The 27,918-nt window shown below is 55.2% G+C and overlaps 2 protein-coding genes and 1 pseudogene across 3 annotated transcripts; 1 reads left to right on the forward strand and 2 right to left on the reverse strand.

The window, feature by feature from the left end:
* Window positions 1–457: 457 nt before the first annotated feature.
* Window positions 458–4,935, forward strand: SMPD1 (sphingomyelin phosphodiesterase 1). Its single transcript, XM_008159859.3, has 6 exons — window positions 458–971; window positions 1,824–2,596; window positions 3,153–3,324; window positions 3,613–3,689; window positions 3,869–4,014; window positions 4,167–4,935. Exons 1-6 carry the CDS (start codon window positions 510–512, stop codon window positions 4,571–4,573), a joined length of 2,037 nt encoding a protein of 678 aa, XP_008158081.3. The 5' UTR covers window positions 458–509; the 3' UTR covers window positions 4,574–4,935.
* Window positions 4,936–5,237: 302 nt separating this feature from the next.
* Window positions 5,238–27,900, reverse strand: APBB1 (amyloid beta precursor protein binding family B member 1). 2 transcript variants are annotated; one of them, XM_028136797.2, is made up of 14 exons: window positions 27,824–27,900; window positions 19,395–20,129; window positions 13,484–13,659; window positions 13,334–13,390; window positions 13,166–13,251; window positions 12,999–13,062; window positions 12,417–12,566; window positions 11,925–12,052; window positions 11,420–11,534; window positions 11,191–11,275; window positions 10,887–10,970; window positions 6,222–6,337; window positions 5,902–6,078; window positions 5,238–5,804 (listed from the first exon to the last, which is right to left on the reverse strand). In XM_028136797.2, exons 2-14 carry the CDS (start codon window positions 20,113–20,115, stop codon window positions 5,637–5,639), a joined length of 2,127 nt encoding a protein of 708 aa, XP_027992598.2. In that variant the 5' UTR covers window positions 20,116–20,129; window positions 27,824–27,900; the 3' UTR covers window positions 5,238–5,636. The 2 variants fall into 2 exon arrangements, with proteins under 2 accessions (XP_027992598.2, XP_008158077.1); XM_008159855.3 differs by lacking the exons at window positions 19,395–20,129; window positions 27,824–27,900 and adding an exon at window positions 14,534–14,600.
* On the reverse strand, window positions 24,697–24,796 carry LOC114229089 (U6 spliceosomal RNA; annotated as a pseudogene).
* Window positions 27,901–27,918: the final 18 nt, after the last annotated feature.

Here is a 27,918-nt window from a genome sequence, read left to right on the forward strand (position 1 = left end):
GCTCTAGTCCATGTTCCCAGCCCTTCTTATAGTCATTCACCATCCGCAGGCTTCAGTTTCCTCATCCACAAAATTAAAGGTATGGGCGTCCCCACCTGAGCCCAGGGTCCCTTCCTTCAGAAGTCTGAATCAAACGTGACTCAAAGATTCGCAGGCAGGGTGACTCAGGGGGCTGGTGCCAGGGCCAGCAGGTGGGAAATGGAGGGGAGGCGCCCTCTCGGCCGGGGCAGCACACTCAGGGGGAGGATCCCTGCCCAGCCCGCTCGCCCCCAGCCTCGCTTCCCGAGTTAAATGCCGGGTGGGCCTGGCGGTTAGCCATTCCAGGAATCTGAGCGCAGGTCTGGAGAGAGGCGGCACCCAGGCACCTCCGACGGGCCTTTCACCTGCCGCCCTAGCAGGCAGGGCCCCAGCGGGATCCGGGGCGGGGTCAAGGGCGGGTCCCGGGCGCGCCCGCCGCACTCCGCCTCCCGGGCGCCGTCCGGGTCCCCCGCCTCCGCCGCGCACAGCTGATGGGGCCGGAGGAAGAGGAAGGGGTGGAGCTGCTCTGCGGCTCGCCGCGGAGCTGTCAGCCCCCAGCGGGGCGAGCCGGCGGTCCCTCGCGCTGTCCCTGCGGCTTCGAGGCCAGCCAGGGCCTAGACCGGCGGGGCCGGGACAGGCGACCTGCCCGGCTGGCAATGCCGGGCCTCGGCGTAACTCCCGGCCGGGGCCGCCTCCGGTCCGGCGCGGAGCGGCGATCCGACAGATCCTGCGGGGCCCCCAGCCTGGGGGTCCTGGGGATGGCGCTGGCGCTGGCCCTCTTCCACTCCCTGGCTCTCTGGACCCCGGCGGCGGCCCACCCACTCCCCGCGCAAGGCTTTTTCGCCAGTTTCAGTGGCCTAGTGCCCCAGAACGGGGGGGACACCTTCGGGTGGAGGAACCTCACCTGCCCGGCCTGCAAAAGCCTGTTCACCGTCCTCGACTTCGGACTGCAGGTGAGTGCGGAAGGGGCTGTGGGGAAGCAGGCCTGGCCCGAGAGCGCCAGGGCCTGGGGTCCCCGGAGAGCACCCCCATGGGGAAAGGCTGGCCTCCACAAGCCTTCACTGAATTCGCTCTCCTTTAAGGACACCCGTGGCTGTACGCCACCCTACCTCCATGGTGACCTTGTGAAGTAAGGGAACAGAGCAAATTATAGGCTGAGCACTGGGCTAGCCTTTTCATCCAGGTTAAAGCAGGCCTGCGAGCTGGTCTCATTGCTGCTGCTGTCTCCATTTTACAAATGAATAGATTTCCAGGGAGGTGAAGTCACTTGTCCAAGGGCAGATGACTGGCCAGGGGGAGACTGGGACTCCCATCCTGGTGTGCCTGGTTCTAGCTGCTCAAAGGGGACTTGCATGAAGACATATCCAGGGGTGTAGGACCAGCTGGGGCCGCCTTGACCCTGACCCGGTTATGATGAGTGCTGGTTGTTAGGCAAGCTTTGTGAGGCTCCCCAGATAAGCAGGGCCCTGCCCCTGCGTGTGTCTCCAAACCCTGGACAGCCTGTCAGTGCGCCCAGCCCAAACTTCAGGGCACACTGAGGACTGTGCCTGAGAAAGCCAACCGGGCAAACAGAGGCCTGAAATGCCTCTGGCCACGGGACTGAGGAGGAGTGCTGGCTGGTGCTGCCTGAGTCACGGGGCAGTATCTGTGGGAGGCAGAGGGGGCGCTGAGGTCTCGTCGCCACGGTGGCACCGGTCCAGTGCAGCCCCAGTTTGGATGTGGAGGCGCAAAGGGTGGTGGCCAGGGGACGGCCTGGCCCCTGTGTTCTGACTCTGACCTCTCACCACTGGGTCTTCCCACCACAGAAGGAGAATAATGTGGCCCGGGTGGGCTCCCTGGCCACCAGGCTGTGCCAGCTGCTGAAGATCGCGCCCCCGGCCGTGTGCCAGTCGGCTGTTCAGCTCTTTGAGGATGACATGGTGGAGGTGTGGAGACGCTCGGTACTGAGCCCATCTGAGGCCTGTGGCCTGCTCCTGGGCTCCACCTGCGGGCACTGGGACATTTTCTCATCTTGGAACATCTCTTTGCCAGCCGTGCCGAAGCCGGCTCCCCAGCCTCCCGACCCGCCGGCCCCGGGTGCCCCTGTCAGCCGAGTCCTCTTCCTCACTGACCTGCACTGGGATCGGGACTACCTGGAGGGCACAGACCCTGACTGTGAAGACCCACTGTGTTGCCGCCGGGGTTCTGGCCCGCCACCCGCCTCCCGCCCAGGTGCTGGGTACTGGGGCGAGTACAGCAAGTGTGACCTGCCCCTGCGGACTCTGGAGAGCCTGTTGAGCGGGCTGGGCCCCGCCGGCCCTTTTGACATGGTGTACTGGACGGGAGACATCCCCGCCCACAACGTCTGGCACCAGTCTCGTCAGGACCAGCTGCAGGCCCTGACCACCGTGACGGCCCTGGTGAAGAAGTACTTGGGGCCCGTGCCGGTGTATCCTGCGGTGGGCAACCACGAAAGCACACCCGTCAATGGCTTCCCTCCCCCCTTCATAGAGGGCAACCACTCTTCCCGCTGGCTCTACGAGGCCATGGCCCAGGCATGGGAGCCCTGGCTGCCTGCGGAAGCCCTTCACACCCTCAGGTACTTGAGGGCCATGGGAAAACGGGAGTGGAAGAGCAAGGGGGAAGGACGTGAAGGGAGCAGGGAACCCGGGCATTATCTCCGACCGCTGTCGTGGGGACTCCTCTGCTCTCCTCTCGGGCCTCCCTAATCTGACCCCTCCTTCCCTTCCCACCCTTATCTCCCGCCACCCTCCTCCACACGGCTGGCAGCATTCCCTCTCCTTCTAGCCTCTGCTTTGCTCACGTTGGCCCTCTCCAGAATGCCTTCCCCTCCTGTTTACATCCTGCCTTTCCCCAACTTACCCAGGCCCGTGCCGTCTTTCCCGAGGGGCCACTGCTTCCCGCTCCAGCTCACGTTTCTCTCTGCCCTGTACTCATAGAGCCCTCAGCCCTCTGAACCACGCTCCGCAGTCACTCAGGCCCTGTCATCCTGCTCTTAGGTCTGCAGCTTCTTGAGGGTAGACAGGATGTTCTGTAGGCCTCCAACTTCCGTTCAAATGTCTTTTCAATAGGACTGGGCATGCAGGACCAGGGTTATGAGTGAGTGTTGACCCCTTGTGTTCACTTTATTTCAGAATTGGGGGGTTCTATGCCCTTTCCCCAAGCCCCGGCCTCCGCCTCATCTCTCTCAATATGAATTTTTGTTCCCGTGAGAACTTCTGGCTCTTGATCAACTCCACAGATCCCGCTGGACAGCTCCAGTGGCTGGTGGGAGAGCTTCAGGCTGCTGAGGATCGAGGAGACAAGGTGAGGGAGAGTGGGGAGCATGATGGTGTCGGTGCCCAACGAGGGGGAGCAGCAGGCAGGCTCTTCTCAATAGACTCCTGCCTGGAGCTGGAGCATCTGTGAGCAGAGACGCTTCCAACAACAGCGTTCTCTCGGGGTGCTGCTCAAGGTCATCCTTAGAAGTCCTTTTGTTCACTCACCCTCTCTCTGGCCAGAAATGCCAGTCAGTATAGCTGAGTACCAATTTGGCTGGCCTGGGCTGTGTGAACCTCTCCTTGCCCTGATAACCATCCTTACCTCTCTCCACAGGTGCATATAATTGGCCACATCCCCCCAGGGCACTGCCTGAAAAGCTGGAGCTGGAATTATTACCGAATTGTAGCCAGGTAGGAGGGAGGTGAGGGTGGGAGGGTGAAGAGTGAAGATTGAAATTCCTTTGAGCCTCTCAACATTCCTGCTGCCCCAACCCGGTGGGGAGGCCTCGTACTTAAATAGGATGGAAAAGAAGGCGTCCATTCTTCCTCTTCCCTAGAACCTTCTGAATATGATTCCTGTCCCTGGCTAGGTACGAGAACACCTTGGCTGGTCAGTTCTTTGGCCACACCCACGTGGATGAGTTTGAAATCTTCTATGACGAGGAGACCCTGAGCCGGCCGCTCTCTGTAGCCTTCCTGGCGCCCAGTGCCACCACCTACATCAGCCTGAATCCTGGTGAGTGAGGCAGAGAGCAGCTCTAGAAATAGGGGGGTTGGGGGGTTAAAGGGGCGGGGTCGAGCCTAGGCCAGCAAGGGGCTGGACACGAGGCCTCTCCCCTCTGTTGCCGTTGCTCTTTGAGTTCCCAGCCAGCCCCTCCCTCCCTGTAGGTTACCGGGTCTACCTAATAGACGGCAACTACCCCGGGAGCTCTCACGTTGTCCTGGATCATGAGACCTACATCCTGAACCTGACTCAAGCTAATGAGCCAGGGGCCACTCCGCACTGGCATCTCCTCTACCGGGCTCTAGAGACCTACGGGCTGCCCAATGCGCTGCCTGCCGCCTGGAACGACCTGGTATACCGCATGCGGGGCGACACGCAGCTATTCCAGACCTTCTGGTTTCTCTACCATAAGGGCCACCCGCCCTCCGAGCCCTGTGGCACGCCCTGCCGCCTGGCTACTCTGTGTGCCCAGCTCTCCGCCCGCTCCGACAGCCCTGCTCTGTGCCGCCACCTGGTGCCAGACGCAAGCATCTCCGACGTCCAGAGCCATCAGCGAAGGCCGCTCTGCTAGCACCCACTCGAGTTGGGAAAGTGCGTGTCTTAGGAAGGGAGCAGAAGCCCCAGAAGGCCGCAGTGGTGAGAAACGTCAGTGAAGAGCCTTTGCTGGGCCCCAAGTACACGGGGAAACAGCCCCTGCTCCTTGCCTGGAGCTGGGGTGGCAAGACATGGACGGGAATTGGCGGCTCCGCCTGTTGGAGGCTGCCCTGGGGCTGCTGTCCTTCCACAGACTAGGAGCAGAGGTCTCAGCTGGCAGTGCCCTGGGCAGACCGGACGGGGGCTGTGGCCCCAGGCCCGTGCTGGCCAGCCAGGAACCCTACTGTCGCTGCTGCCTGGCTGCCAGGCGGTTAATAAAGCTAAGAGACTTGGACTCCAGACCCTCTCCCTCTGTGACTGCCCCAATTTCTTCTTTCAAGGCAGGCAGGGCAAGAGGACCTTGGGAACAAGATCCTAACTGAGGGATCAGGGTAATGGGGGTGATGGTGTGGTGCGGGCACAGGAAGTGACACAGGGATCAGGGTAATGGGGGTGATGGTGTGGTGCGGACACAGGAAGTGACACAGGGATCAGGGTAATGGGGGTGATGGTGTGGTGCGGACACAGGAAGTGACAGAGGGATCAGGGTAATGGGGGTGATGGTGTGGTGCGGGCACAGGAAGTGACACAGCTCAGCAGGGCAGACAGACTTTATTAGTGATATCAGTACAGCAGAGGTGCCATGGAGCAGCGGGGAGGGGGTCCATGTCTGGACTGGTCCCCTACTTCAGCCCCTGCTGGACCCCACAAAGATGGGGCCTGGCTTGGCATTCCTCCTGCTTCACCTGAAATGTGGGGATGGAGAAGACGGGGCTGGCTTTGCTTCCTGTTCCTCTTATCAATCCAGTCTTGTCACTTCCTTGAAGGGATTAGATGTCTCCCTCCCCAGCCCCCAGGCTGGGAACCCAGCTACAGAGGAGGGGCAGTTTGGGAGGGGAGTGGGGCTGAGGCCTAAGAATAGCCTCTAGGGCCCCTCCCTGCCCCATACCCTGGAGTTCCCTGGGGCCTGATGTAAGCAGGTGGAGGAAGAACTGAGGGCTTCAGGGGGTGTGGGCCCCCAGGCGTTTGGGCTTGAGGGAGCCCCACAGCGACTGGACACCCCTGCGGACAGTCCACCCTACACGACGGGCAACGGACTCAGCAGGGGGTGCAGGGAGGCAGGAGGTGGAGGCCTGGGAGCGGGCATCCAGACACTTCTGGTAGCGGAGCTGCAGAGAAGACAGGTGGGGCAGTCATTCTCCAGCCTGCCCCGCCGGGGGGGGGGGGGGGGTGTGATGTCACCACCCCACCATCCTACCCACTTACCATGCACGCAGCCTGCACAGCTTCGGAGAGGCTGGCGGCATTAGGCTCGCACCAGAACATGTGGCAGCAGAAGGAGGCTGGGCCGGCAGCCATGATGAATGCGAACGTGTGGACATCTCTGCCCACCGCCAGGAAGGAGAGGAAGCGCACCCGACACTCTCCCAGCACTGCCTCCGTCTGGAGGGAGGGGTCCCCCGTTAGTAAGGAACAGCCAGACTCTGTTCCTCAGGCACATGCATCTCACTGGCAGCTCTTGCCCTCACCCCCCAGTCTCCCCTCCACGGCAAAGCACTGCCACACCTCCCATCCCAGGTCTTTACCTGCTGATGCAAGATGGTGAGGGTGGCAGGGGCCACGCTGACGTGACTTGGGGTCCACTGCTCCCGGCTACTGGAGGACAGGACGGACTCCAGGGCCCCATTTATTACATCTACCCCTAGAAGATACAGACACACACACGGCACCACTGGAGGTGGGGAGAGGACACCCCGGATCTACCCTAGACTTTCCAGCTCTGCCCAGTCAAACCCCAGGGCCTTTGCTCTAACCCCCCTTCACCAGCCTCCAGCCCCCATGGAGCTGCACAGCGGCCCTGCCTCGGTGCTTTCCTCCTGGGCTTCAGTGACTCGCCTCTTGGTTGGTTTTCTTCACCATTCTCCCTCTTCTGCTTGCACTCAGAGGAGAACCCAGCCCCCTAACCCCATTGACCCCCTGGAGCTCTGACCTCGGCCGTATCTGACTGACCCACATTCAGACCTTGTGCTTCACACAACATTGACTCCGAAATCAGCCCCTCAGGCCAGTCCTCTCCCAAGACCCAACCTTTTGTTTTATTAAAGATACCCATTTAAGGAAATGTTTACTCTTGTGTCACACTGTGTTAAATCGTTGAGTGCCTTTCAACAGTCTCACAATAGATCCTTTTACAGATAAGGAAGCTCACAGAAATCAGGAAATAAACCTTAGGTCACATCGAGGGATGGGGTGTCAAAATCTTAAGTTGTGCTTAATAATGTCTATAATGTGCTCAAAGGCCAAGGAACCCAAGGTCCCTGGCTTTTATTAGATCAACCAGCTTTTCCTTGAAACACAACGGTTTCTTCCACTTCTGCTGGCACTCAGCGAGAGCCCAGGCAGCAGCACGGGGCGTGGTGGAGGCATGGGTTCCAGTCCCTGCACCACTCAGGACTGGCTGTGTGACCTACGTGTCTTCACCCCTGCAGTGGTGAACAGTGCCATCACAAAAGCATCCCACGCAAAAGCACACGCCTCTGTGGTCCCTCGGGGCCCTCTGTGCTCCCACCAGGAACAGACCACATGGACCCTCTTAGGGCAGAGGACAAATGTCTTCCTCCACAGTCCTCCCTCATGTTGGCCTGGCTCATCTGACCTCTGGCTGGATCAAGGCCCAACTCCCAAGCACGCTAGGCCTCTAAAAACCTGGCCTCATCTGAGCTGCCAAGCCTCCTATTTTACTGCTCCCTGAGCTTCAGATGACTTATGGAACATTTATTGACATCTCATCTGGGCAAATGCCCTGCAAGCAGGTGGGGAATACAAAATGAAAGAGGATACCCTCGAGGGACACGGAATGTTACTGAGGGTAAGGCCTCGGTCTGGAGTGCACCTTCCCCCCTTGACTGCCTGAGAAACTCCTGATTCTCACCCTTCAGGTTCACCCACACGCCACCTAGGAAGCCTTCCCTGCTGCAGGCAGAGAGAGGGTGTTGCTGGGTCAACTCTTAGCAAAACATCTAATACTGCTTAACACCTTCCCTACACTGGGCTGGCCATCTCAAGGACAGAAACCAAGTTTCATTCATCTCTATGTTGCCAATCCTAGCACAGGGCTTATCTACTGAAGGATTTCCAGATGCATGAGCAAGTCACCCTCAAGGCAACATGGGCCAATGCACCCAAACTGGTATAACCAAGCAACCCGGGAGTCCACAGACGGGTGTCAGTGCAAGCAGGAGTGGGTGGGCCAGGTCAGACTGCAGAGAGCTGTGATGTGTATGACATTAAGCTCAGCCAATAGAGAGTCCCAAAGATCATGAGATGCGGATACGACACTGAAATCAAACTGCTTAAGCAGCAGATGAGGCCCTGGCCAGTGTGTCTCAGTTGGTTGGAACATTGTCCCATCCACCAAAAGGTTACGGTTTTGATTCCCTGTTGGGACACATACCTAGGTTGTAGGCTCAATTCCTGGTCGGGGCACGTTTTGGGGAGGGGGGAAAGGGGCAACCAATTGGTGTGTTTGTTTTTTTCTCTCTCTCTCCCTTCCTCTCTCTAAAATTAATAAAAAGCATATGGTGGGGGAAAACAAATGGGGCTGTGAGGGTGGGTCCTGGCCTCAGAGGGCGGGGAGGACCAGCGTGGAGGGAAGGGGAAAGCAGTGGAAGATGGGCCTGGAAAAAGCCTGAGTTGGTGACAACTCAGAGCTGAAACCTACACCCTAACTTCTAGCCCCACACTCCCATCCCCCTTATCCTGATGTGCATTCTCTTCATATCAGGTGTTGCCTTCCAACATACTACATAACTTAGTTATTTTATTGTCTGTCTCTCCTGGCTAGAGTGTCAGCTACCTGAAGGCAAGAATCTTTGTCCGTTTTGCTCATTGATGTACACCAAGAACCCACAATAGTGTCTGGCACAAACCAGGCAGTCAGCAGTCATTTGTTGAGTGAATGAATATTGCAGCTTCAGCAGGAGCCAATGTTAAACTCCCAGAGGTTCAGCCTAGCAGGTGCTGCTCAGTGGTTGAGTGTTGGCCTATGAAGCAGGAGGTCACAGTTCGATTCCCGGTCAGGGCACATGCCTGGGTGGTGTGCTCAATCCCCAGTAGGGGGACGTGCAGGAGGCAGCCGACCAATGATTCTCTCTCAGCATTTATGTTTCTCTCTCTCTCCCTTCCTCTCTGAAATAAATAAAAATATACTTTAAATAAATAAATAAACTCCCAGAGTTCAAAAAGGCAGCAGAAACTAAAGCAAGAAGTGGGCTTAAAGAGTACTGGTGTGAATGACCTGGCTTCAACAGAGCAGACACACTGAGCTAATGGACAACAGAGGGGCCATCCAGGGTTGCAGACAGATGGTTCAGTGTAGTGAGAGCCCGTGTAAGGTGGATATGGGAGTGGGGGTAATAACTGGAAGAGGCAACAAGGACTTAGAAGCTGAGGGTGTGAGGGAGAGGAAATGAGAGGGGATGTGTAGGGGTCAAGCACCTCCTTTCTGCTTCCTCAGCGTCCTTTTCCACCTCCAAATCCATGTCTGCAGCAGTGCTATTGGATCCAACCAGAACAGCCAGTCCCCTGCAACTCCAGCTCAATCCCTATCCTTCCTAAGAAGGGTGCCCTCGCTGAATGTAAGGTGCTGGTCATTAAGTCAGCATGGTTGGAGGGGAAGAGGAAAGAACTGAAGGTGACCAGGCTGAGTCCTAGGACCACCATCTCCTGGCTATGTCATCTGAGGCAAGTCTCGTTCATTCATACATTCGTTTGTCTGTTTGCCTATTCGCCAAGCTTTGTTGAGTTCTTAAGTGTCTTTCGACGTGACACCCAACCACTCCGTGAAGCAGTCTTTTTTTCCTCTGAACTCTCTCCTGCTCTCACTATCCTTGGCAATTTCACCCTCCTCCACTATCCATTAAATGTTGGAGGGCACCACTCTACAAAAGCCAGGAAGCCAGGAGTCGCCCTTAATGCCTCTGCCCCCACACCTCACATTAATCACCAAGGCCTACTAATTTCAATTGTAAATCTCTCCCTCTCTGATTTGTCATCTGTCTAAATATCTCTTGAGTCAACACACTCCTTCTCAGTTCCTTCAGAGTCCAAGTTATTCCCCATACTGGCAACCACTACTGCGAGGTCTCCTGAGTTCTCTACGTCCACCTCCGCCACTGAATATTCCCCCTGTATGGAATAACAAGTAAGCTTTACAAAATTCAAATCTGATCATGTCAGGAGCTCTCTTGAAAACTCCTCCAGAGCTCCTTGCTGCTCTTAGGGTGAAGAACAAATCGCTAACATGGCCTGTGAGGTTGCACACACAGTCTGTCCACTGCCCAGCTCCCAGCCTCATCTGGCACCACTGTCCTTCTCTCAGTGCCTTTGAAGCACCAAAGTGCCTTCTGCCCTGGGTACTCAAATGACTGGAAGGATCTTCCCCTACCTCACTCCCACCTCCATCCCACTCTGCATTAGCTCCTCTTCATTTTCTGATCTCAGTTCAAATGTCACTTTCCCAAATAAGTCCTTTCTGACTCCCTGGACTAAATGAGGTTTCCCTATTATGTAGTTTCATAGCACCTCGCTACTTTCTTTCAACGAATGGCTCCACTTGTAATTACATATTTATTTGCGTGATTATTTTACCAGCTCCTGATTTTTTCCTACTGTAACCTTCATGAAAGCAGGACTATGGCCATTGTTTTCCCAGGATCTGGCACATGGTAGTAGGCGTCATAGGTATTATTTGCTTAGTGAATGAACTGGAAATATAAGAGTAAGCCAGATAGCCTACCTTCAATTTCCTTACCTATAAAATGCAGATATCATAAGTTAATCAAGAATTAAATGACATATAAGGAAGTAATTTACAAACAATAAAGCATGTGACAAATATGCTCACTGCCTCTGCAGAGGCACATAGCTGGTGCTGTAATACCAAATCCAGCTCCCAGCTGCTGCCTGGTGTCTCTAATCATCGAAGACCTGCCTCCCAACCCAATCAAAGCTTTTCTGTAGGATTCAAAAAGTGGGTCTCCCTGTGTGCCTGGTTCACTGGTTCACACTCAGTGAAGGCATGCCAACTGCTGTGACAGGCAGGACACTGTGCAGCTGGGACAGAGGGACCGCAGGTGGGATGCATTTTGAAGGACGGGGTGACATCATGCATGAGGAAGGTCTGGGAAAAGAGGCGTTGGAAGGCAGAGGGTGGGCCAGGGCGGTCCCTGGGTGAAGGAGAACATACATACCAACAGGTTTAGCAACAGGCACATTCCCCAGGTAATAGACTTGGAACTTTTGTACCAACTCATTCTTAGGCGCTGGGAATTCCACTGCAGGAAAGAAGAGGAAGCTCCGTCGTGGTGGCAGATCTGGCTCACTCCCAGTTCCCACCATGCGGGCATGAGCTGGACATTCCAGCCCAGGGCCTACCTCCACCCCTTCCCACTTCCTCCCTTTAACCAAAGTCCCTCCACTCATGTGACCCAAAGAATGTAGCAGCCGCTTTTTTCCAGTGGTTCATGCTGGACGTGGAGGGGTTGTGACACTGACCTTGGAAAGGGACATCCACAAGTTTAGAGTGGTCCAGGGAGAGGCCATTTACCAAGCAGCGGGCATTGCGCCGTTCCGCCATGATCTGAGGAAGGGAGGAGAGGAAGGGAGGAGAGGGAGGAGCGAAGGAGGGTCTGTTAGGGCTTCCTAGCCCTAAAGCCCCCCTCCCCCCACCCCCACTCTTGTAGAGCAAAGGTGGCAGCTAATCCAGGGAGCAGACAGGTCGTGCCTTAGAGCAGATCTCATGCAGGCTGGTGGCGATGTTCTTGGCGGGTGCCTCACAGCGAAACACGTGGCACTTGAGCATCTGGGTCAGCTTATCACGAGCTACGTAGGCAAAGTCCCTGTTGGGGGAGGGGCACCTCAGTGTCTCCCAGCGCCATCCAATGCCGAGCCTGTCCCCACCACACCCACACCCTCCTCCAGGGCTTCTGCCCTCAGATGGTGTCCTGTGGGTACTGCCTTCTGGCTGGAGGGTAGACAGGCAAGCATGCCGAGGTGAGGGAGCATGGGCGAGCACAGCGGGCAGGAAGGGGCCGGGCAGAATAGGGGAACTTGGGTGCTTCGAGGCATCGAGGCATTGGTCTGGGTGTGGGAGGAGGGAGGAGGTAAACAGGCATAGTACCTCTCTCTGGGTCCGGCAGCACAAGAGAGGCAAAGAACAGAGTTAGGGAGGAGGGCCCACTCTAGCTGCTGGCTAGCCCCCACCCTGAGACCCCAGGCCCTGCGCCCACCTTCCACTGTCCCGCCCGACGCCCCACACGCGAATGCTGACGATGGGCTGGGCGTGCAGCAGGGCCTGGCTCTGCGGCTCCACCAGCTTCAGCGTCTCCTCCTCCAGCTGCAGCAGCAGGTCCTTTCCCTGCAGGCCCAGGACGCAGGCACTTCTTGGGGCCCCCGCTGCCACCTCCAGCTCAGAGGAGGTCAGCCATGGCTCTGGGACCCTTACGTGGGTGTCAGACCACCCACCCTGCAGGCCACACTAGAGTAGAGGTCTCACCCATCATTCTCTCCCCATCCCCCCAGGTTACACAACCATCTCCCAAGGCCACAAGGTGGGGGGGTCACGCATCCGTCTCACAAGCCGTCACCTGGGATAGGTACACACACACACACACACACACACACACACACACCCTATCCCCACCTGGGCAGCTCAGCTCTCCCATCTCTCACAGTTCCCTTCACTTTTCCACAGCACCACACCCCACCAGCCAGGCCCTCACCTCCCCCCAGCCCCCAGACATGGGGTCGTGCAGATTGTTTTTGTGGTAGCAGAGCTGCCGGATGCAATTGTTGACAGCCACGCTGCTGCGTCCAGGGGCCAGCTCCTCCTCAGTCATCTCCACCCAGCCTAGGGAGCGCACGGCAAAACACTGCCAAACACAGAAGAGGGGGTGGAGGTAGAGGGTCTTAGTTGCAACTGGAGGAGCCCCCAACACAGGACACAGGGGTTCTGCTGAGACCAGAGGAGTCCCTGATTCAGAACGTGGTGGTGGGTGTTCTAAGCTAAGACTCAGAAGCTCCCCAAATAGGAGATAGGTGGTGGTGGGAGGGGTGGTGGTCTCAGAAGAGACCAGCTAGTACAAGCCCCCAGGGCCCCCCGTCAGACCACTGGGCTGACCGAATGAAAACTGAAGCTCCTGCAGCTCAGACACAGGGGTCTGTGTGGAAACTGGAGGAGCTCCTAACTCAGGACCTGGGGAGCTGTACTGAGACCAGAGGTGCCCCCCAGGACATGACACGAGGCGCTCTCCTGCACACAGAAAGGCCCCAGCCTGGGGAACGGGCATTGGTCTTGAACAAACCTTGGTCCCTGGGTTGGCATTCCTTTGCGGCAGCTTCTCCTCCTCTTGGGGCAATGGCTCTGGGCTGGGGGCAGAGGGGTAACACTCAGTACAGGCCCCAAACATGGAGCTGTCCCAAGGCACCTTCCCCATACAGCCATCCCACTGCTTCGTGCCTTCCCACTCACCTAAGGCTCTGAGCCGGGAAGGGCAGTGTCCCCTCCTCAGGGTCCTTCAACCCCAGATCCATTGGGGCCTCCTCACTGGGTTCATCCTTGGGGAGGGGAGAGAGGAATCAGGACCAAAATCCTGCCCCTTCTGCAGCTCCCCCTTTGTGAAACAGGTCCCCCACTCACCTTCCAAAATTCTCCATCCTCAAAGCCGTCTCCGTGGGCAAAGCCTGTCCAGGTGAGCTAGGAGGGGGCAGCAGCAGTGAGTGGGCGGCTCGTCTTGCTCCAGCAGCACCACCCCTGCACCCCAAAATACAACAGGCCTGTAAGCCTCACCTGGGACTCCTCTCGGGGGCTGCTCCCCTGGGAGGGGGAGGCCCGGCCAGGGGGTTCCCACTGGGTGGTCCCCGTCGGGATGTGCCAGTAGTAGGTCCCTGAGGTGTCCTGAACTCTCATCCATCCAGCCGGCAGGTCGGAATCCGTCTCGAAGGCGTTGGGGTTCCAGAAGGAATCTGCGAGGTGGGGGCTTGGTGAGAGTCTGCCCACCCAACAAGCAGGCAGCGGTGCTTATGTCCAGTCCCCTCCTTAAGACCCCATGGTGGGCAAGAAGGGCGGGGGGAGGGCTGCAGTACAACATGGTTCCTGCTTCCTCCTAGAGCCTGCAGTCTGGAGTCACCACAGGGGGGACCCCAGCAGGGAACATGGCTCAGGTCTCCTCCTGGGCCCTGCTCCTGGCTAATGAGGCCATACTGGGGGAAGGAGGAGAGCAGAGAGAAGGGAGGGAGCTTAGGTGCCCTCCTGTCATACAGCTCCGTATCTCAGGTGCACACGCTTACCAGCTCCGGCACACACATGTGCACACAGACACACAAGCCGTACTCCACACCTGTGCAGCCACCACAAACACAAGGGTATGTACACACAGAAAACGGGCAAACACACACACCAACTCCAGGCACATACTAATGCAGAAACCATGTACAGAGGAGACGTGTGCACACACATAGGTAGGTATATATGTACATAAACCAACCCGGCCACGCATAAGTACAGAGACCACACCCACAATAACCTTCAACACATGTACAGGTACCACATTCTTAATGCACTCTCAGACATACAACATATGTCAACCTCTGCCATGTGTATGCAGACACTGCAGACCTCGTACCCGGACCCTTACAGATGCAGGCTAACATTCTGTGCACATGCTCACACACCACGCACCTGTGACATACCGGTACATTCCCCCCCACACACACACTCTTCCCCCCATCCCCACTGACATCACGACTCCAGCCCTAGGGCCCAGCTCATGCTTCCTCCGCCTCTGCCCTCCCTGCCAGCCCCACCCCACATCATGCTCAGCCCCCTGCCCTCCCTCACCTGGGCTGCTGTCCTGCAGGATGATGGCCAGGAAAAAGTCCTGGGAGAACATGGCGCTCGTTGCCAGCCCCTCCTGCCTGCACCCTCCCTCCTCGCAGCCCCTCCAGCCCAGCCAGCTGGGCTCACAGCCTGGTGCTGGGCTGCAGAGAAAAGCTCATCCCGCCCCCTTCTCACCAGGGCAGAGTGCTTGCCAGGCAAGATCCTCCTCCGCCTGGAGCTCACTAGGGAGGGGCCAGGACCACCAGGGGAGGGGACCCCTTTGGGGTGAGAAGGGAGGGTGCTCAGGAGACCCCAGCCCTTTTTCTCACATCTTTTCTTTCCAATCCTGGCTCCCCTCCCCCAATCCCAAATCTCCATCCCACCCCATCCCACAGTGATCACATCAGTGCCACAGTCATGCCCCATATTAGGGACACAAGGAGGCTCAGCCCCTCGGGAATACCCCAGCCCCCTGGGGCCCTGCAAGCCTGGAGCTCAGCACAATCAGGGTGTGGCTTCAAGGCTCCCAGGGATGCCTCCCCTCCCCAGAGCCTGCCCAACAGTGTGAGTCTGAGAGTGGGCCTTGAGGGCATGGGCTCCAGTAAGCTTGAGGCTGGGCTTGGGGCTTCCCAGTACCAACCCCCCTCACCTGCCAGGGCCCAGCTAGGCTGCAGCGTCTCCTCGGCAACCGCAGCACCAGGACCGGCTGGGAGCGCCCAGTCTGCTGACGTGCTTCGCGTTACCAGGGAGACCAGGAATCCTGACTGGTCCAAAGAGGCAGCACTGAGGGACAGGCAGTCAGTCCCTAGACCCAGGCTGCTGAGCAACCAGCCCAGGGGGCTGGGAGTGGGCGTGGTTACACCGCGGTGGCCAAACACCTGAGGTGAGTTATTTGGGCAGGTGCCTCACCGCCCTGACCTTCCAAATGAGGCGGGCCCAGTGAGGAGGGGGCTCTTGCTGCCCATCCAGCCTTCCAGGCAGCCATAACCACCTCTTCCCCTCCCCCTGGCCCATCCCCACCCTCAGGCCCTAGGGAAATAAAATGCCTGCTCTTCCACAGAGACCTCCCCCCCGCCTTCCGGGCTCAAAGGCCAAACCTTCCAAGAACATCAGCGGGAAGGGCAGCCATGCCCTCCACAGCCACACATGTCTTCATGAAAGCCATACACCTCTCGAATTGGGGGGCGAATTCTCCATCTTCTGACTGAGCCACACACACCAATCCATCTGCCGTCCCTGTCAGTCTGTACCTTCCTGCTTCAAAGGGCTTCTTCCTTCCGATCTGATCTGGAGGGGCCGCTCTCCTGCCCTGACCATCTGGGAGGCCCTTCTGGAGCCTGGCACATCTCCTCCAACCGCTACCTACCTCCCAGTCACCACCAGCACCCGGACTACTCATATTTCTTACCTGGATCATTGCGACAGCGTCAGTGCCTCCCTCTAGTCTAGTCTCCACCTGTCTGGGCTGCACATCACAGCCCGAATGACTGTTCTGAAATCTCAGCTGATGAAATTACTCTTTATTGTCCTCTCCTCGCCCTCAAGATGGAATCCAAATCCTCCCCCGCCCTACCCCGCCAAGGTTTGTGTGTTGTCAGGAGGCCCTAACCACTGCCTCTCAGCCTTATCTCTGACCATCCCTAACCCTCCCCCCTCTCTCTCTCTCCCCTTCCTTGGGGCATGGCCCCCCCCCATCTTCTCCAGCCCAGCCTCCCTCCCTTCTATCCTCACCTGGCTATTACCAACTCCTCCCCGCTCAGGCATCAGTGTAAAGGTCACTTTTCAAAACTAACCCACCCCACCCCACCCCAAACCCACACACAGGCAGGGTTAGATGCCTCTCCTGCATGCACTGCCCCATCGCAGAGCATCATGCTGATTCTGACTTGTTACTTCTGTCTCCCCACTAGACTGGGAGTGTATGAGGGCAGGAACACGTGTCCCCTGCAGTCTGCATTTCCAGCCTTCAGGACAAGGCCTGGCCCAGAGTATGCACCCCACGCAGGTAGTCGAGTGCATGCATTCCTTCATTCACTTATGCAATCAATCAACAACTTTGTGGAGATACTAAAGTGGGAAGGAGAAATAATTTTTGCTCAATTCTAGCCCACTCCTACAGGAGTCTAGAACTGCTCTGTGGCTTTCATGCTTATAGCAACACATTCACAAAACAGTAGGCCCTTCCCTGGGCTGGCCCCACATGGCTACCCTCAATTTCCACAGCCTCCACCGGAGTGTGATCCTTGACCTTCCTCTTGCCACGCCAGTGCCCTTGGTAAGGTCACTGCCCATGTCTACATACCCTTCCCAGGTCTCCAGCAGTTCTATCCTCCTACTCCCAGAAGGTTCATAGGTGTGGCTACCACAGTAACCATCTCAGGAGCCCTGAGCAACCAAGCCCTCTCCATTATTTGGCCTGACTCCCACCCTTGGGGCAGAAGTTGCAAACCAGCAACCTGCAGATGGGTGCAAGCCTCAGAGCAATTTTGTGTGGCCTGCAAGGTGTTGTTGTTTTTTTTTTTTTTTAAGAAAAAAAACAACAGCAGAATTGACTGTTAACATTTAGAAATTGAGATAGTTCACAACAATATCTAGTTTTCCGTTTCCCTTGAAAAGGGACATGAAATGGCTCCCTTGAGACAACATTTTCCCAAACCCAACCCTACAAACAACGAGCTGGACTGGAAGAGCAGCTGCTCCCTTTAAAGGGGGTCCAAGCAATGGCCGTCGAAGGCCAGCACATCACACAGGAGCGAGGCAATCCGACGTTGCCTTTGATAAAGAAGGACTCAATGGCACCTATAAAATGTTCCTGCAAAAACACTCTCCAATCTGAGTCTGAGCCCGGCTCTCGAACTCACTACCAATTCCTGGCAACCTCAGGGGAAGGGAACAAGTTCAGCACCACCACAGAGAGAGGATGTGCAAGTCGGACCACACAAAAACCAGGGCAAGCACCACCGCGGCTTCCATTAAAAAACGGCAGCCAAAAATGAAGGCAGAGCGGTGGAGGGACCATGTGTAGATCAAAAGAAACTAAGAGACATATCAACCATCAAAAGGTCAATATCAATATTTGGATGTTGATTCAAACAATAAGTGTTTTAAAAGGCAGGGAGGACGTTTATTAGACAACTGGGAAAATGTAAACATTGACTGAATATTTGATGATATTAAGTGATTGTTGCTACATTCTTGTAGACTTGATATTGGTATTGTGAATTTTTAAAAAGAGGTTTATCTCGCTCGGCCAGCATGGCTCAGTGATTGAGCGTCAACCTGTGAACCAGGAGGTCACGGTTTGATTCCCGGTCAGGGCACATACCCAGGTTGCAGGCTCAATGCCCAGTGTGGGGCATGCAGAAGATAGCCGATCAATGATTCTCTCTCAACATTGATGTTTTTATCTCTCCCTTCCTCTCTGAAATCAATAAAAATATATTTTTAAAATAAATAAAAGAGTTACATCTCTTAGAAATGTATGCGCTGCCCTGGCCGGTTTCTCAGTGGTTAGAGCATCAGCCTCGGGACGGGTTCGGTTCCCAGTCAAGGGCATATATCTCAGTTGCTGGTTCAATCCACGGCCCAGTGCAGGAGGCAACCAATTGATGTTTCTCTCTCCCCCCATCCTCCCTCCCCGCCTCCTTCTTCCCTTCTACTCTCTCTAAAAATCAATGAAAAAAATATGGAGTGAGGATAAAATTTAAAACAATGGATAGGCAAACATTTTTGGATGAAATGTTTACTTCAAAATAACCTAGGCTGCGGCCTAGGAGTAGGTGGGGGTACACATGTGGCCAGACTAGGCAGGTGTTGATAATTGTTGAAACTGGGTCTTAGGTAAATCAGGTTTGTTATTCTATTCCCTCTGCTTTTGTATATGTTTGAAAGTGTCCATAATAAGAGTTTTGACAGGGTACAGTGTGCTGCCCTTGTCTCATCGGAACCACACGCTTCCTGCAAAGGTCCCACAGTTTGGAGCCTGGGTATGGTGCCTGCTGCCTGATGCAGGGGAGTCTTTCCTAATCTTTACCTACACCCCATCCTCCACAGGCCCAGCTTGTAGCTACAGCCCACTAACTCTGCCCTGTGCTCTCAGCTCTGTCTGCATCTCCACAAATGTGATATCAGCAAATGTGGAGACTCAACTTACTTCCAAGACACACATTTAAGATCAATCCTTGGAATCTGAATATCTATTCTTCCTCTCCCCCACACCCCCAAAGAAGTATATATTTATTCTTCCTAACTCAGTAAATATTCTATTCCAGATACAAAGGATTCAAAACATGACCCCTGCAATGCCCAGTGTGCTGCACACAACGCTCCCCCGTGTTCACAACAGACCTCTGTGGAGAGGTGCTGCTGCTCCCTCCCACGCATGTCCAAGTCTGGCCCAAGGCGCCTTGGTTCCTTGTGCTGTGCGCACTGATGGCAGGCTAACACAGCGCCCAGAGCGCAGGTCTGGACTCAGACCTGGTTTAGATCTCCGTTCTACTGTGATCTCAGACTCCCTGGGATTTTAGGAAAGCTACTAAATCTCTCCAGGCCTCGTTCTGTCATCTGTAATATGGGCACAAAATAGTATCGATTTCACAGCATTGTGAAGGTTAAATATGACAGAGCTGAGCTCGGGGCCAGTACCTGGTAAATGCCCCATAAACGGACCTGCTCCGCTGTCCGTCAGGGGTGCATGACGGATGGACTGCTCAACGTGGTCAAGCTCTCTCTGAGGCGGGAATGGCTTCCTTCGGGAAAACCTGGGCGTGGCCTGCTGCGGACCGAGAACTCATCCCCAGGCTGGCCCTGGCCTCTGCATGGAGAAGCCTGCCCTCTGCCCTCTTGCCCACCCACATCCCCCGTGTCAGCCTCCACATGGTACCTGTGTCCTCCGGGGAGCCATAGGAGGGGCTGCCCTGGGATAAGGTAGCCCAGCTGGAGTCCTCGTCACTGGCTGCACTGTTCCGCATGCCAAACAGGAGGCTGGCGCTCTTGCTGTGCTCCCGGGGGCCGTCTACCAGGGCCTGGGATGCAGGGGGCTCCTCCACACTCTCCAGGGGCTCGGGCAGCCCTGGGGGAGAAGACAAGTCCTCCTCCTCCTCCTCGTCCTCTTCCTCGTCCTCCTCCTCCTCTGCTTCCCCCGCTGCCTTCTCCTCTCCCTCGTCTGGCCCCTGATCTTGGGAGCTGATGATCAGGTCGGGTCCTCGGAGCCCTCGGTTGGCCGCATTGTGGGCAGAAAGCTCCAGCTCAGAGTACAGGTGCAGCAGGCCTTTGGGGCCCAAGGGTGCCGTTTCAGGTTCCTGGCTGGCCTCCTCTGCCAGGGTCAAGGTCACATTTCGGTTCTGGTCACGGTGGGCCGTGGCAGCCCGCCGAAGCTGGTTCTGGCCCTCCTTTAGCCACTTGGCATTGGCTGGGCCCGGCTCAGGCCCACCGCCCTCCCCCATGGCACTGCGCAGGTCTTTGGGTCCCACGGCCGTGACCTGCAGCTTGGCGTTGAGCAGCTGGTTGTGGGCAGCGTGCAGGGGCAGGGGTAGGCTCAGGGCGGGGCCTCCGTGGCTGTTGGCGTTAATGGCCGACTGGCTCAGTGATGATGGAACAGACATGGCCTTGGCAGATCCTGCAGGGCAGGGTGGGGGTTGGGGGAAAAGGGAAGACCACGTTTAGCCTCCAGGTCAGGATAGCAGCACCCCTGCCTCTGCCCCAGGGCTGTGCCCTGCAGCTCCTCCTGTCCCTTACTCTCAGCAGGCCAGCACACACCGCTCCGTGTATGAGCTACTCTCCCATAAGCATGACTGAGCTTAACTCCTGTCCTCCACCACCCCTCTCCCAGACTAGGCCCAGGCCCGAAGTCCGCCCCATCCACAAACCCCGACTTCCCCGGAGAGCACAGCCAACCTCTGCCTTTCCCTCAATCCCAACAGCAGAGCCTTCACACAATGGCTCTCTGTGCATCCCCACCCCCAGCTCACCCAACTGGGGCGCCCTGTGCCAGGGCCACAGCTGGCGTGGGCCTGGCTCATGTGTTCTGAACACTGGACGCTGACTGCCCCCTTCCTCCTGCCACACTGCCATCCAGAGTCCCACCTCTGAGCTCCCCAGGATGCGTCCCCATCATCATACATCACTGGGCTCAACCAGCCCCCAAGCCTGCTCCCTATAGGGACTGTGAGGCCAGGAAAGAAGGAGCTGCAGACCCAGCCCACAGGGCAGGGCAGGGCCCAGGGAAGGCAGGTCCCAGGGGAAGGGCCTCAGCTCCAATTCACGGCTCCTTTGGTCAGCTGACGCTGTATTCTGGTGAGTCTTTCTATAAAGTATCTCACTTCGGGCACTGTCCCTCCACCAGCCCCTTTAACCCAAGCCTGGGTCACAGCAGGAGCCTTTGAACTGGACCCTCCAACCCTTCAGGTCTTTGCCCAAATGTCACCTTCTCAGTGAGACCTTTCTGAATACTCTTAAAACTGCAGGTCTGCCTAGCCGGCGTGGCTCCGTGGTTGAGCGCTGACCTATGAACCAGAAGGTCACAGTTGGATTCCCGGTCAGGGCACATGCCCAGGTTGCAGCCTCAGTCTCCAGTAGGTTGGCATGGAGGTAGCCGCTGTATGTTTCTATCTCTCTATCCCTCTCCCTTCCTTTCTCTCTAAAAAAATTAATAAAAACATATTAAAAAAAAAAACAAACACAAAAAACTGCAGGTCACTATGCCCCTTCTCAGCAATCCCCAAATCTTCCCTAGCACCTAATGCCATCTGACAAGCTATTATTATTTTTATTATTGCTTTTTTAATTTTATCTTTTTAATTTATTTTAGAGAGAGGAAGGGAGAAAGAGAAAAAAAACAAACAAACATGGATGTGAGCGAGAAATGTATTTGTTGCCTCTCACATGCACTCCAATGGGGGATTGAATCCGCAGCCTGGCTATGTGCCCTGACCAGGAATGGAACCCACCACCTTCTGGTGTAGGGGGCCACGCTCCAACCAACTGACCAGGGCTATTATTGCATTTTATAATTCATTGTCTCCTCATGACAATAATTTCAGTTCCATACTGTGAGGATTTTGTCTTTTTTTTTTTTCTTCAATGAAGTATTCCTAGAGCTAACACAGTCCTGGCACAGAAGAGGAACTCAATACACAGTTGCAGAATTAATGTTGGAATGTGCCCTCCCATCTCCTCCAGGTCTCCTTTTAGCATCTCCACTGCCAGTTTCAGAAAGCACGCTTTGATTGTGTTTCTGCGTCTCAACCAGTGCTCAGGGTGCCCCAACCAAACTCTGCCTGCCCTTCTGCCGAGGGAACCTCCTGCTCCGCAGTGACAGCCCATGTATCCTGACCCCTCGGACCCCTCCTCCCTCCTCACAAGCCATTCACGGATCACCTTCTCCACTTACCTTTCCTTCCAGCCCCATCACCCCAGTGACCCCACCCTCAAGCTCCCAGACCACCCTCCCCATTTTCCCTGACCCCCACTACAAAGTGCTCGCCCCCTGATAGCCCCCCACATCACAGTCCATGCCTCCTGACCAACCACTTCCCAATTCTTTCTCTTCCTGTCCCTTGTCGACAGCCCCTACCATGACACTCTTACTTCCCTGGCACTCTTAGAGTTCTCTCTTCCTACTTGACCCTTTCCCCAACACAGCTCTCCCTCACTGACTGCCCCTCACACGCCACCTTTCTCTCTGACTCCCACTGTACAGTTCCATCTCCTTCATTTCTCACCTGAGAGTTCTGTCTCCCTGTTCCCCACTAAGAAGTCCTTTCACTCCCCGACCCTCTGCCCCAGTTCTCTGCCACCTCAGTGTGGCTCTCAGCTCCAAGCACAGGTTGCAGCGAGGTGTTTAGGCTGCCGAGCAAGGCTCTGCCATCTCTCAGGTGTGGTGGTCCTGAGGCAGGAGCCGTAGCTCGCCTTTCTGTGCCTTCTGGCTCCTCAGACCCTAGCACAATGCGATGCACGCGTCTGTGAGATAAAATGGGAAAGGCTCCTGTCTAGGTCTGCCTCACGTGGGACTGCTGGTCTGCTCCGTGTGGCTCCACCTGGGCAACGAGAAAAATAAACAGCTCTGCCTCTACCCAAAACCACAGTAATCTTCCAAAAATGGAAACGGGATTGTGTAATTCCCCGGTTCGAAAAAGATGGCTCACCCCTGCCTTTAGGATAAAACATCCGTGCTCATTAGCAGGACACCAAAAGCCTCCTGAGCCAATCCCGATGGCCCCTCGGACCTCCTCCGCCCTGCCTCCTTCACACCTTACACTCCAGCCACGTGAAGTATGGTGGGTTCTAGAACATGCCACACGCTCACAGCCCTGGCTCTTTGTTTGCCCTCAGCTTGGAATTCTAGCTCCCCTCATGAGAAACTCTGCTTCATGTTTCAAAACGTGGCTCAGTGGTCACAGCTCCGAAACAGTCAATCTATTCCTTTTTTTAAAATATATTTTTGTTGATTTCAGAGAGGAAGGGAGAGGGGGAGAGAGATAGAAACATCAATGAGAGAGAATCATTGATTGGCTGCCTCCTGCACACCCTACTGGGGATCGAGCCTGCAACCCAGGCATGTGCCCTTGACTGGAATCGACCCTGAGACCCTTCAGTCCGTAGGCCAACGCTCTATCCACTGAGCCAAATCAGCTGGGGCAGTAAGTCTCTTCTTGTTCAGTCCTCTCTCCCCATCCTCAAGGGACCATTCCCTCCTCTGTGTCTCACAATACCCAATACTGCATCCTATCAGCACTTCAGAGACCACATCTTGCTCAACTTCACTTTCCCACTCACAGTGAGAGTACAGCGTGCATCTGCCACACAGTTGGCCCTCAGTGTGGAAGGAAGGGAAGATGGGTGGGGCAGACAGGGTGAGAGACACTGGGAAGCTTGAAACGCTTTGGAAAGAGACACTAAGATAGGCCTGTGTGGCCCCACGGGCTGAGGATGGGCAATGGGAGTGTAGAGAGGGTGCTGGGGAATGGCAAAGGGTCCCTGAGAAGGAAGTAGGAGGGGTCTGGGGTGCAGGACAGGTGTGGGCTGAGACCTAAGGGGGAAAAGGAGCAAGGGACTTTACTTAAACTGACATCCTGGCTCTTATGCTGTTCACGAGTGCCATCTCCATGAGTTTCAGGAGGTGGGAGAGCCGCGACTCTGGCAAGCTCATGCCGAGTGCTTCCCTAAGGCAGTGGCGTATGAGCTGGGTGTTGCAGAGGTCAGGCTGGGACCAAGCTCCTTAGCACTTGGAAGTGTGACCTGGGAAGGGCACATGCACTGTGAGGCTGGGACAGCAAAGAGCCTGGCCGACTTCAGGGCAGCCTTGTCCATCCCTGGCCAGCAAGGCCGAAAGTACCGGGGGAGGAATGGGGAAGTTCTGAGGTGATGGTGATCACACTGCCTTTGAGATCAAAGGATGACCAGCTGCCCAATATCTTCCAGACCCAACCTCTCCCCTCTCATTGGGGTCATCCATACCTGGATCCCCTTGAAGGATGGAAAGAGCCGAATGGATTCTGGCTCAAGGCAGGGAGTTGGGCAAGGAATTCAGGGCGGAAATTAAGAGAGGCCACTAGACCTGAAACTGATATCAGAGTGTGAGCGGGGGGAGGGGTGGTATCCTGCTCAAGGTCAAGGGTCTTCTAACCTGGTAGCTTATGCCAGGCACTTGGCATGGCATGGGGGAGAGTGAGGAATAATAAAGAAACGGTTCCTCCCCAGTGGAACTCACAATCTAGTGGTGAAATAGTCATTGGACAGGTCGTTACAATAAAATGTAATGCCAGTATGTAGACTAGTACGTGGAACCTAAAACCACTCCCTGTTTGTTGAATACATGACTGAGCAATACGATGGGGGAAGAACAGGACACTGTAGCAGCCTGAGGCTTACTCTAGCCTAGACATCAGCAAAGACCTTCCTGAGGAAGGGACTTTTTAGCTAAGGCAAGAACACAACTCTCCTTTGACCACCCCCTGCACCACCCACCCTCTCAGAGGATGACCACCCACTCCTAATTCACAGAGGAAATGGAAGCCATCAGTCGGGAATGTCCTCAAACATACAGACTTGCTGACTTCAGGACCTATCCTTTCTCTCCTTCCTAAAACCAACTGCTTCGCCTACCATTTGGTTCCTTCCTTTCATGCCTTTCCAGGAATTTTATACCACTGCTTACCCATTTTCTTTTTTTTTTCTTTTCTTTTTTAAATATGGAACGCTTCACGAATTTGCGTGTCATCCTTGCGCAGGGGCCATGCTAATCTCTGTATCGTTCCAATTTTAGTATATTTGCTGCCGAAACAAGCACCCCATTTTCTTTTCTATATAATCAATCTCTCCTTCTCAATGGGATCTACTATCTCCCAACTTAAAACACACACACACACACACACACACACACACACACACTTTTTGACCCAACACTCCTCCTCCAGTGCCACTTACTGCTCTCTCTCTCCCGCACATCCCCCAACGGCCATTTTCTCACCTCACACTCACTTCTTAACCGTTTCCAATCTTGCTTCCACTCCCGACACACCTCAGTAGCAGCTCTTACCAAGGTCAACATGGCCCCTAGGTCACTGATCCAACAGACACTCACAGTCCTCATCTGGGTTGCACGCTCTGCACATTTGACACCATGGGCCTCTCATCCAACTTTCATCCACGGCTTCTACATGCTACGTCTCCTGGTGTCCTTCCTACACTCTAGTTTCTATCTGGTGGCTTCTTAGACCCCTTTGCTGGCTCATCATCCTCTACCAGCTGGAGTTTCCCATGTTATCCTTATGCCCTTTTGTCTTTCTCACCTACCATTCAATATAGGTATTCATTCATGCCCATAGCCTCAGTTACCATCTATGTACCAATGGTTTCCCCTCCATCAGATCCCTCGTCTGAGCTCCAGACATGTACATATCTTTCTACTCAGCATCTCCACTTGGATGTCTCAAAGGCTTCTCAGACTAACATGCCCACTCACGTTTCTCTTGCCCACCCCCTAACTGGCTCATGGAATGATATGATCAACCATCCTGAGTAGGGAGTGTCAACCATCCTTGACACTACCTTCTCCATCATTCCCCATATTCAACCCATCCCTAGGTACTGACAATTTTCTCTCTGAAGACATTTCTAGATTTGATCTACTCTCCACATCCACTACCATCAACAATCTGCATCAAGAACGAAGACCTTTAGACCAAAATTTATAACATGGTCTCAACTGTCCTGCTCGGTCTGGCCCCTGCCTTCCTCTCCAGCTTTGGCACTCTGTTCTCCAGCCTCACTGGCCTTCTTTGATTCCTCAAAAACACCCTATTGTCTCTTTCCACCAGGTGTTTGCATGTGATTTCACTTCTGCTTAGACCCTCCTTCCCCTACCCTCTCAGCCTAACTCTTACTCATCCTTTACATCTCAGTTCAAATGTCATGTTCTCAAAGGCGTCTTCCTTGACCCTTTCTTCCTACCCCCAAGACCACTTTAGCTCCTTCGTGATATCTATTAAATCTGTAATTTCATTCTTTTTTAATTATTATTATTGATTTTCTACAGAGAGGAAGGGAGAGAGAGTTAGAAACATCGATGAGGGAGAAACATCAATCAGCTGCCTCCTGCACACCCCCCACTGGGGATGTGCCCGCAACCAAGGTACATGCCCTCAACCGGAATCGAACCTGGGACCCTTGAGTCCGCAGGCCGACGCTCTATCCACTGAGCCAAACCGGTCAGGGCTGTAATTTTATTCTTTTCTGATTCCCCCTTCCTGTAGATTGTCAGTTCCATGGGACAAGGACCCGGTCTATTCTGCGCATAATTACATCTTCAGTGCCCAATACAATACCTGGTATATATTAGGTGCTCAAATAGCATTTGTTGAATGAATAAATGATCAGATGGATGCTTTTTTTTTTTTTTTTAAAGGAGGGGAGGTATGCTATTAGAGTAGCCAGCCAAGGAAAAAAAGGGTTGTAACCTAGATTAAGTTTGGTAGCAGTGGGGATGGAGAGAAATGAATGGATTTGAAAAATATTTAGGTAGTGGATGTGACAGAACTTGGTGACATTAGATGTAGAAGGTGAGGAAGTAGAGGCTAACCTAGACTGTTGCCCAGGATTCTAGCCTGGGTAACGAACTGATTAGAAAGTAGCCATTTCAGAGAGTTAAAGGAACAACAGACTTGGAAGAAGGGTAGAGAGGGAACGCGGGGAAGATAATTAATTCAGCATGGACCCATAGGTTTGGAATTCCTGTTGGACTTCCAAACGGAGATCGTGAGGGCAGTTGGATATTGAATCTGCAGTCCAGGAAAGAGGTCTAGGCCAGATGTATAAATGTGGGGACCATCAGCATGTGTGTATGAAGCCTTGGGAATGAATGAAATGCCCAAGGAGAAAGTGCAGAATGAGAGAAGACAGCTCAGGACAGAACGAAGAGCCTCGCCAACATCTAAAAGAAGAGGAAAGAGGTAGCAAACGAGATCGCGAAGGAGCCAACAATGCCAGGAGAGAATCCAGGAAAATGCTTCAAGGAGAGTTTTGAATGAATCCTATGAAAAGGTGAAGGAGAGTGCCCACTGGAGTTGGCCACATGGAGGTCTCCGGTGACCTTGGCTTGAGCAGTTTCAGTGGGTGAGTGACACAGAAGACCCAGGAAAGCGGCTTTAAGAATGAATGGGAAGTGAGGCAATGAACACAGCAAGTGTAGACAAGGTTTTGGCTTTGAAGAGTGGAGAGAGCTGGGACTACCATAGAGGGTCTGGGAATGCAAAAAACGCACAGGCAGAATCAAAATAGCTCCGGAATAACCTCTGAATTGTCTGTGGGGAAACCGCTCCTAACGAGTGTGGCCCTGTGAGTGCTAGGCCTCCTGGCCGAGCTGGGGACACAGCCGGCCCCAGGGCACGCTGCTCGGTCGCCGACAGCGACAGAATGCGGCCTGACAGATTCCAGGCCTGGGACACTGCAGGAAAACCCGCGGCCTCTGCCTACCTCGCTGCACCTCCCCTTCCCAGCCCTTGACCTCCCCTCCCCTCCCCCCACGCCCCATCCCCCACCGTCCCTCCCTTCGCGTCCCCCGTACTCGCCCCCTATTCATCCCGCAGGGGCAGGAGGTACAGGTCGGGGAGGGACGGTGTGAAGACCGAAGTGGAATCTACCGGGAGGGCCGGAGATAGCGGGAATGCGCACGGAGAAAGCACTGCCCGCGGGGATGGGCCGGGCCGGGCCGGGGGACCCGGGACGCCGTGGGAAAGGTGCTGCGGGTCCGCGGGCCGCTGGGGGTCGGGATCTGGCCGCCGGGGCTGGGCCCGGGGCTGGGGCAGCTCCTACCTGCGCGGGGAGGCCCCAGGCCCAGGTGGCGGAGGTGGCTCAGGCTGCGGGACTCCGGCTCCGCGGCGGCTTCTCCATCACAACATCCCCCGCCC

Source organism: Eptesicus fuscus, chromosome 13, assembly GCF_027574615.1.
Source record: "Eptesicus fuscus isolate TK198812 chromosome 13, DD_ASM_mEF_20220401, whole genome shotgun sequence".
NCBI lineage: Eukaryota > Metazoa > Chordata > Mammalia > Chiroptera > Vespertilionidae > Eptesicus > Eptesicus fuscus.

Coding starts and splice junctions, on each gene's coding strand:
- SMPD1 (XM_008159859.3), top strand. CDS start 510: ATGGGGCCGGAGGAAGAGGAAGGGGTGGAGCTGCTCTGCGGCTCGCCG. Junction 972..1,823: donor TCCTCGACTTCGGACTGCAG/GTGAGTGCGGAA, acceptor TTCCCACCACAG/AAGGAGAATAATGTGGCCCG. Junction 2,597..3,152: donor GAAGCCCTTCACACCCTCAG/GTACTTGAGGGC, acceptor ACTTTATTTCAG/AATTGGGGGGTTCTATGCCC.
- APBB1 (XM_028136797.2), bottom strand. CDS start 20,115: ATGTCTGTTCCATCATCACTGAGCCAGTCGGCCATTAACGCCAACAGC. Junction 10,971..11,190: donor TGTGGATGTCCCTTTCCAAG/GTCAGTGTCACA, acceptor TCTTTCCTGCAG/TGGAATTCCCAGCGCCTAAG. Junction 5,805..5,901: donor CTGTGCAGGCTGCGTGCATG/GTAAGTGGGTAG, acceptor TCTTCTCTGCAG/CTCCGCTACCAGAAGTGTCT.